Source organism: Corvus brachyrhynchos, unplaced genomic scaffold, assembly GCF_000691975.1.
Source record: "Corvus brachyrhynchos isolate BGI_N302 unplaced genomic scaffold, ASM69197v1 scaffold220, whole genome shotgun sequence".
Lineage (NCBI taxonomy): Eukaryota > Metazoa > Chordata > Aves > Passeriformes > Corvidae > Corvus > Corvus brachyrhynchos.
In genome coordinates this window covers 7,267,904-7,277,906 of record NW_008236209.1, presented here as the reverse complement: position 1 = coordinate 7,277,906, position 10,003 = coordinate 7,267,904, and the positions used below count along the sequence as shown (strand labels likewise).

The 10,003-nt window shown below is 35.9% G+C and overlaps 1 protein-coding gene across 2 annotated transcripts in view; it reads left to right on the top strand.

Moving 5' to 3' along the window:
• Positions 1-895: 895 nt before the first annotated feature.
• Positions 896-10,003, top strand: part of PHF6 (PHD finger protein 6) — a 23,150-nt gene continuing 14,042 nt past the window's right edge. For both annotated transcript variants that reach the window (XM_008641928.2, XM_017743174.1), the window contains exons 1-4: positions 896-1,075; positions 1,255-1,356; positions 4,381-4,514; positions 4,818-4,861. In XM_008641928.2, coding sequence (XP_008640150.1) covers positions 938-1,075; positions 1,255-1,356; positions 4,381-4,514; positions 4,818-4,861 — 418 coding nt within the window. In that variant the 5' untranslated portion in view covers positions 896-937. The remainder of the gene's footprint in view (positions 1,076-1,254; positions 1,357-4,380; positions 4,515-4,817; positions 4,862-10,003) is intronic.

Sequence of the window (10,003 nt, the reverse complement as noted above, 5' to 3'; positions counted from 1 at the left end):
CACAAACTTCTTAATACTGGGCCAAGAAGTTCATACACTCGTTGGGTGTTTTCACTTTTGCACAAGCTGTGTCTGCCTGAACTGGGCACTGTGACCTCAGTGTTACATTTTAAAATGTGTTGCTGGTAGCACATGAAAAGTTTGTGATTCATACTGAGTTTAATTTTAAGTTACTTTTCTGAGCTGAGAACAGCAGCTCTCTTGCGCTTACTGAAACGTGGTGTGGTACTGCCAAACTAACTGTGGGTCACAGAGAGGTTTCCCTTGCAGCATCTTAGGCAGAGAGGTGTCTAAAATTTTGTTCCTAATACTGTTTGAGTAACCACGAAATACCTCTGATACAAAAAATTGTAACTTTTTTCATGTCATCTCTACTCTTTACTCATCTGACCTGAGACTTTGTGAGCCTTTATGGCCAAAACCTGTGCTGGAGGCTGTGCTGGACTCTGCGTGTTTCTTTGCTTCTGTTTTTGAAGAAGTTCAGTAGCATGAATTTTGTTGCACGTACAGATAATATATATTTTCTACAAATTCCTTTCCTGTAATAAATAACTACAAAAATTAGTTGCAGTAACTTTTTTCCCCAACAATTCTCTTGTTGTATTTTCCACTTCTTTTCCCTTTTCTGCTTTTGTATTAGCATCCGAAGTTTTATTTTAATTCTTAAATGTTTTCTTTTGCATAAAGAAAACTGCTTTTTCTTGCTGATAAAATTTCATTAAAATTTGGCAAAGTACTGCCTCTGCCAGTCGCTTATTTATTTGGATATATTGAAGTAGTAGCATGAAGAAAAGGGACAAATCGCTTCCAAGCATCCAATACTGTATTTATAAAACTAAGTTAATTTGCCTTTTGTTGATGTTAACATGCTGATTGCGGTTTTTTTCCCCTGTAGCATTGAGAGGATTGCAGTGGCATTCTAAGGTCATTTAAAATCATGACAAGCTCAGTCGGACAGAAGAAAGTCTCCTCCAGACAAAGGAAGTGTGGGTTCTGTCGGTCGAATAAAGATAACGAATGTGGGCAGTTGCTGATGTCGGAGAACCAGAAGGTGGCGGCACATCACAAGTGTATGGTGAGTGACCAGGAATGGGATGGAACCGGGAAAACGCTGCGAACACGTGGAAAAGCCAGCCAGGTTGGAATTGGCACACATGATTAACCACTACAATTTGGTGGGTTTCATATCTGTAAATTTCTCAATCACTTATAACCTTAAAAAGTAAAATGCAAATTTTGTTTTTGCAATTTTAGCTGTTCTCATCCGCACTGGTTTCTTCACACACTGATAATGAGAGTCTTGGTGGATTCTCTATTGAAGATATTCAGAAAGAAATAAAGAGAGGTACAAAACTGGTAAGTCCCTATTTTGGCTCTTGAAAATGGAAGACAGTATTTTCATACCTTCTATAAAGTTTGCAAGGAAGTTGTTCAGTGTATTTAATCTATTTAATATTTTCTGTGAGATTTCTGAAAGAAACCCACATTCTACGGTCCTGGGAAGGGTGTTATTGTGCCTTTACCAGTATTTGGGCTTGCTGCCAAAATCTGGTTTTAACTACCAGATACACTTTTTGCTCCTTTTATACTGATTTAAAAAATAATGCTGTTAATATAGATGGCTTATGAGGTATGTGGGTACACTAGTCATTACAGCTCTGCCAAATTAAAGAGATTGAGCAGCAATGACTTTTTTTAATTCCTGAGAAGCTAATTCATGAGGATCTTTTTTTATTATTATTATTTATTTAGAACTAGTTGTTTTCCATTTGGGGAAATGAGTGAGGTTCTTTTAAAAGTAACTTTAACAGATAATCAGTTCACTCCTCACATTAAAACCTTTCAGATTAGTTATTTAAAGCACTCTGTATTTACCAGTTCTTCGACCACTAAGAGAAGTCCAAAGTATTATTGTAGAACTACAATTTTATAATAATAGTCTAATATTTCATCCACTGTTTCATTTGAATCTTTTCCAGTGCAGGGAACTTCATTTCCTCTAATTAGCTGAAGCATAAATAGATAACTGTTTACAAGTCATTCATGTTGTGATTAGGACTTTACAAAGAAGATGGTAGTAAATGGAACTACTGATCATAAAGAAACTTTTTGATTCTCGTGTCTCTTAAAGGGTTTTTAAGGTTTTTTCTTTTTATGTCTTCAGTGGTTTCTCTTTCTGCATCTGAATCTCTTTATGTTCCTTCTGTTGCAGTGGCTCCATTCTTGTAGATCACCAGCTCTGTGTACTAGGCACTTTGTTCAGGGTTTTTGTAGAAAACCTGGGTCTGGTCAATCTAATGGATTCATTAGATTGACCTGAGTTGTTCCCTCTTTGGAGAAAATGTACAAGATAATTTTAGATCTTAATTTAGGTGCCTTGTCTCTGTAGCTGTCAGAAAGCTGCAGCTCTAAATCACTCTCTGGAGAAACTTGTCTTTCTCCATTGGCATGTAGGAAGTTTAAAGGTAAATGTTTGTCATTAGCCCAAATCCCTTCTCTCAGGTCTGCTTGCTGGTCTAGCCTGGTGTATTATGGGGGAAGACATTCAGCAAAAAACCTCAGTGCACTGGGTTAAGTGAATGTATTGATGGCTTGGGCTCAGCTTGTCCTCCGTAAGGAGGTGATTCTGGCCAGGTGGGCACTGACAGTGGGGACCTCATTACCAGAATGACAGTGACTGACATGTAGAGACTTTCTGATCATAATAGATCTGTCTTGAAAAAGGTTGTAGGTTCAAACCTTGGTAGGCCAGTCACAAAAGCTTATGAAGTCTAAATATCTGGAAGTACAAGTCACTGATCTCTTAATTAATTATCTGTATTATTTCTAGTGTCTGTGCATGGGAAGGTTTTTTTTAAAGAACATACCTAATTTGCAGCTTATCAAACTTCATATATACCCAATATAAATTGAGAGTTAGTGACCATTTGGACAGCAGACACGTGCCAATGGAATAAGTATTTTATTACTTATTGTGTACTCTGTTTTACAGACACATCATGGTGTTCATAAAAAGAAAGTTTTCTTTTAGTCATTTCTGGCTTTCAAAAAACTGAAGTACTGACTAAACTTGATTGGCTGGATACATAAGCCTAGGCTTTTCTAAAGGACTTTGATCAGCAGTTACTAGATAAGCAACCATAATGTATAACAGATTTATGAGATAAAATGCCCATACAAATTAGATAACAACTAGAGAACAGTATATAACTGTACCATTTCAGAGCTTGCAGAGGAGTAAATGGAGATGATCCAAAGCTTTGACATTTTTACTGTTCAGTTGACTTCGTTAAAATTGAAAAACAGGCTGGTGGTATATTTGGTAACTTTGGTGGTATATTTTTTTGGCATATTGGAGAGTAGCAAGACGAACTTGACTAAACAAGTGCAGTGGACAAAAAATGTATCCACAGAGATGTACATATATATATATAGGGAATATCCTACATTGCATACTTAGATTTGGAATTGATTGTAACCTTTTGGGGCATGGGCAATATGCAGGATACAAAGAAAAAGCTCCAGTTGTCCTAGGAGGTGAGTTTAATGGGAAATCCTGATATTTTGGGGAATATTAAGTCAGTAGAGAGCAATACAGAGAAAAATCTTGTGATATTGTCAATTACTTCCTTTCCTACCACAGTACAAGAAGAACCATGAACAATTTAGAAGGCAAATAGCTGCTGTTATCTATGTGTCTGATACAAGAAGAATTAATTAATGGGAAAGAACAGTAAAGCAACAGCCTCACTTTTAATCTTTTTTGTAATTCAAGTATAAAGAGCAAAATTCAGTTTAGTTGAAATAAATTCATTGTGTTTACCAAATATTTCACTAAATTCAGTGTTTTGGAAAGGACTTAAGGACATAACTGTAGAAAAAAAGGTAAAGTTAGCTGCTGATGCTGAGGTAAATTTGCAGATCATCAGTATTTCTGACTGCAGGACTCATTCCCAAATGGGTGTCATTTTTTTTCCTTCCTACCTTCATAATATAATTCAGAATTAAACAGGTACAATTATGATTTTAACTTTTCTGAAATGGTTGGTACAAACAGACTGTCCTTGTGAGAGGGATATTTAGGTGAATAGCTGTCACTTTCATCAGATACGTTCCACAACAATAAATTACTTATTTTCTTCTTTGAGTTGATAATGGTGGTTGAGTTGATAATGCATCTGATGGTTATTGCATTGTTGCACACTTGTAACAAATTTCTTAATTCTAAAATAAACTATGAAAAACACCTGAGAGCAGGAAGAGTAATACCAAGTGCATAAATCCATTTGTTTTGTCACCAGGAGTAGTAAATACATTATTTTTGAACTCAGAAGTACTAAGAAAAAAGTAGTATGAATTGTGTTTTCTTTTCCTTTCCAGATGTGCTCTTTATGCCACTGTCCCGGAGCAACCATTGGCTGTGATGTGAAAACGTGTCACAAGACATATCACTACTACTGTGCTTTGCATGATAAAGCTCAGATAAGAGAGAAACCTTCACAAGGCATTTACATGTAACTATTATTTATTTGTTATGTTTATTTTTTGATTTATATTTTACATTCTTTGTTTAAAAAACAACAAAGCAAAGCAAAACCCCACTTTGGAATCTAAACAAAACTGTTGCAGAAAATTCTAATTATGATTGTGGCATTCAAAGTAGTGATGTGCTAGAAAAGCATATTTTCACTGCAAGATTTGTGTATCAGTGAGTCTTACAAGTGGGAGAAAAATGTACTGGCATTTAAATTTAAAAGATGAGTAAATAATCTGTGAATCGTGACTGACTTGACAGTTTTCAACTACTCTGTTTATAGGATTTTATGTCGAAAACACAAGAAAACTACGCATAACTCTGAAGGTAAAATTATTCAATATAAATTTTTCCCATTGTAGAAAGATACTTGGTTAAATTTAGTTTTTCTGGAGAATATAAATGTTTTCAGTAAAAATCAGAGCTACATTTTTTTGAGAAACAGTGAGTTTGGAAGCCCATCAGATTTCTGTATTTTCTCTAAAAATTATTTATTGAGGTGGAGAAAAACCAAACCATAAATTTTAGGATGTTCAAAAGATATGATGCTCCATAAAACCAAAAAGTTTGGGTAGAAGTTATACATTCCCTTCTTGGAAGAAGTTCGCTTATATTTGTAGTTAAGTATTCACAATATTAACATCTGAAATATTTTGTCAGGTAACAGCTGATTTTTGCTACTGCTAATGTTCCTAAATATTCATTATTTTTTTGACTAGTAAATAGAGTTTAACTCTTGAAAAAAGAAACACCCAATAGTAAATCAAAAGGGTTGTGATGAGTTCACTTACAGATAAGTTTTGGAATCATACTGATTTAAAAAAAAAGTTTTATGAATCCATTAATGAAAGCTGTGTATCTTTGCAGAATAGTGAAATGCCACAAATGTAGATAAATTGTGTGGTCTGTTAAAATTCGAAACTAGTTGTGCTGTTGTGTATTTATTAAGGTATTTTTCTCTTTTTCTATGGTATCTGAATTTGGGTAAGCAAACAGTTGGTAGTTTACTTTTTGCATTGCTTTCAACTGAAGTATCATCAGATTTAACTAATGAGGAGTATGCAACTGTTTGGTGAAGATGAAACTTCATAAATTACTTCAGTCTCAATACCAAATGTATTTTTAAGGTAATATATTGCTTTTTATGCTACAGGTAGTAGATTTATTAATGGTAAGGTTTGGATGTCATTTCAATGTTCAGAAATATTCTGAAGGCAGCAGAAAATATCAAAGAAAATGAAATTCTTTTTTTTAGTCTATTTACATAATTATTGTTGTGCGCCTACACATAAAACTAATTTTACTGTTACTGGGTTTAAACAAGAAAAGTAATATATATGTTATAATTAGTCCTCCAAAGAGAAGGGGCCATGTTATATTGTAGTTTGGTGCTTTGTTTCTTTGTTTGGGGGTTGCTTTGTGTGTTAGAAGACACAGAATATGAAAGACATTTTGAGTCCAGAGAGATTAATCTCTTTAACTGATACTCACAAGTGTCTCAGTGTTTGAGTTGTAAAAATGCCTCTGATTCTGCATGGAGCTCAAAGCCAATGGATTACTTTTTCTGCTTGGGATTTCTTGCAGGATCTGATCTTGTGCTTTCATTTAAGAGTTTTCAGAAACCATTATCTCCAATTTTGCAGTGTCATTTTCTAACAGCAAAGGCTTTTAAATTTTTTATAGATATATTGGGAAAAATTAGTGGTTTTTTTATTAAATGTTGATGGTAGTTTATTAAAACATTTATCTAGACACATGTAAAGACACTTGTAGATTGAGGGTAGGAGAGAAGAAATAAACAATGTCCATCAGAAAAGCTGACGCCAAATAACCCAATAGTATATTATTTAGCATTTAACTTTGCAGTATCTCCAGTGAGCATCTTGGAAAAATCAGCACAAATACTTTCTGTATTTTTTTTGTTTAAAATATTTACTTCTGTCATGGTTTAAACTTGTAGAAATAGCTTTGCACTTTTAGAACTATGTGTAGCTATACTACACATTTCTGTTTTCTGGTTTTTATTTAATATTTCACTGAAATTCCACCCAGAGCTGTTTCCCAAAGAATATGTTTTCTTTTTAGTCCATGCAGTTTTGGAAACTGTACCCATAAAATAATAATTATTTACAGTTTTGGATTTGATATTGCCGGAAGCTGGGGCTCTTTTGGGATAGGCCTCCTTTAAATCAAAGTAGAAATAAATATTGCGTATGCCTGATACAATGCTGTAAGTAATTTCCATAGTAATGGTATTTTGCTACACTGAACACTAATTAACTTTAGCAGACAGAAATTACAGGGTGGTTTTCAGAGTTTCAGAAGGGACTTGGGAGGTTTTTTCCTCAATACTTAAATGCTGAAGTTTGCTCAGTGAAATGACGACTGGAAGGTGTTGGATGGTGAGATTAAGCTTTATATATGCTATGTATTTCGTTTGTTTTTTGATGAAAATGTGAGTGTCAAGGAGGCATTTAAATGTGAAAGAATGGCAGTGTGTGAAAACAGATAAAGGACTTGGCAGAGAAGAGTGATTAGACTAGGAAGGGAAACTAGATGTTAACATAGTGGCTTTCTTTCTTTTTTTTTTTTTTTTTTTTTTAAATCTTGTTTTAGTTTCATTTTCATTAATCTTTGCTCCTAGCGATGTTTTCCTAACAGAACAGTTAAAGCTTATGTGTGGTTCTGTCACCCAGTGTGGGTGCACAGAGGCACTGGAACCATCAGTCCCTTTTTAATGGAAACCACTCTTGGTTGCTTTTTGGTTGGGGATTTTAAAATTTTATTTTATTGGGGTTTTTTTTCTTGGTCAGTTCAGAACATCTGTGGGTTCTTGGGCTTGGTTCTTTGTATCCAGATTTAATTGTTCCAGTCCAAGTGTTTTTATTCTGTCAATTATGTTAGTGGATGTTCAAAGAGTTTTTAGGAGTGTTCGGTTTGTCCAGAACAGTTTATTTTCTGTAGGCAGCACTGCTGCATAACAGCAAGATTTTTCCTTCCCTTCCCTAGAAAATGGATGCTTCTGGGGGCATACTTGCCCAAGTCTGAGATCTGGCTCATGTACTTTTGTTAGAAGTTCTAGTTTAAAAAGACTATCTGTTAAACATTTAATAAAAGTTAAAGAAAACCTCTTGAATCCTGCATGGAAATGTTGTTGAAGGACCTATATTGGAATTAAGTTACTTGCTAAGACTTAACAAAAAGGACCTCATAGATGTTTTTTATTGCTGTTATGAAATTCAAGTGGTGTGAGAATTCATCAGACTTGGTGTCTGCTCATCAAGACAAAATTAATGAGTGATGGGAATTAATTTTTTTTCACTTGACAGGAGTTGCTGAATTACCTTCTGTTTCTTTGAATATAAAAATGTGAAACATGGCAGCAGAGTACTGTGCTCTTAAATTCGTTATATGTTTCAACAAATTGTTGGGTGTATCTAATTTATCTGTATGGCCTGGCCTTTAGGTGACATAGAATAGGGAAATTGTGTTTCTGATTTCCTTTGTGTAATTCAAAGTGATTTTTCTGTGCTGTGTTCCCATTATCTGGAAGAAGGACATATAGATTTTTGTCTTGCTGGTTACAAATTTAACAAAATAACTGAACTTTGGATAACAGCTTAATTGATAATTTTAGGCAAGCCGTCTAAGTTTTTGTGTACCTAATAGGTTACAGGAATTGGTGCCAGTGCTTTCAAATGATCACAGTTAACTATTAGTTGAATTTCAGTTCAGTTGGATACAATTGCATTTATTCTTTTTGAAGAATGGAGTATTGTCGAACTATTGTTTTGGAACTGTTTGTTGGAATTTCTTCCAATGTACTGGAAATAATTGTTGAAAAATGAAAAAAACTGGCTTCTCTCAGTTTCCCTGCAGGTGGGACTGCCCTGATTCATGTGTTGAATTTAAAACAAATTCAGCTGATGAGGAATAGTTTAATATAAACTAAGATAAGAATGTAATTTCATTCTTCTGTTACCTAGTGGTAAAACAAAGACTAACAAAGACAGCCGTGTGACTTCTCTTCTTAATGTTTTAAGCTTGAGAACTGTGGGGTCAGAAAATAAAATTTAGTTTTGTTGTAGCTGTGCTCAAAGCCTCGGGGAATTATGTTTCCACAGTGGAAGTAAGGACATTCCCTGTCCTAGCATCCTTTTCATGTTATTCTAAAGATCAGACATGGAATCTGTGCTTCTCACACTGCTCAGTAAGTTGAGTCAGGATGATATTTCTCTGAGACCTATTTAGAGACACTGCAATCTGTAGTGCACTGAGTTCTTTTCCAAAGTGCTGTGAAAACCAGAGACTGTCAGGAAAAACATCTGCAACTTTTTTGGCCTTCTGATTAGGTAACATTCTGATTCATCTTTGGATTCTTCAAGCAGTGGTTGTTCCCTGTTGCATTTTGTGTAGAACTGGTCCCAGCACAGGCTTGCCTTGTGGTGTTTGCAGTAACACAGTCAGGTGTAAATGTTTCTGTAATGTTGCATTTGGGGTCATTTTGGTTTTGGTGGTGAGAAAGTCTTCCCTGGCTTTGCTAACTCAGCCTGCTTGGTGTCTGTCTCCTGGAAAACGCTCTGGCTGTGGCATCAAATGTTTACCTGGTGTTCCCACAAAAGAAGTTTGTCCAGACGGGGAATTAGCAATGTCCCATTATAGTCTAATGAGGGTTTGTGCAGAAGCATCACATCAGGGTTTTCTTATGGAAAACCACATGGCTAATGGAAAAGGAAAAATGAAAAAATCATGTGGTGAATGGTTTCTCCTGTTCGAGGAGCTGTCCTGTGATGTTCTAATTCTCCTTCCCATCTAGGCAAGGTGTTACACAGAGAGGCTTGGTCAGCTACTCAACAAATTCATCAGACCAGTGGTCATAAGCTTTATGATTGTGCAAATAAGCCAAGTGCATGATCTGTCTTCAGTCTTTGCCAGTGTTTCTTTGCTTGAAAATGCCTTTAAATTGTGTGGTTAGTAAGTGTTGCAGCGGGGATTACTGCAACAAGTATATTTCAAACCAGGAGTCCCATGGAAAGCGAAGTATATATGGACAGATTCATGGTAGTTGTTTCAGAGATGTTTGTTTCTCCAGCCGCATGGCCGGGGCTCTGCTCAGGAACTCCTCAGTCACGGGACCCCAGGATCCTTGGCCACCCCGGGAACACAAACCAACCAATGGGAAATGAGACTGACCAGGGGCAGGGAGACCCCGTGCCTCCCCCCCAGGGCCCCTCTCCCAGGGCTCCATGGCAGGGGAGGGACCCCAACATCTCACCCGTTTTATTTCAATAAAAGGAGAATGAAAATAACTGGATAAACATAACAAGAACAGTTTCAAGACAAAACAAGCCACCCTCCTGAGTCTTTAAATGTCCAAACAGATTCTGTGGAACATCTTAGGGCTGACAGAAGGGAGATAGAACTCTCCGGGCATGCTTTGTGGGGAAACTGAGGCAGGAGAGGGTTTAA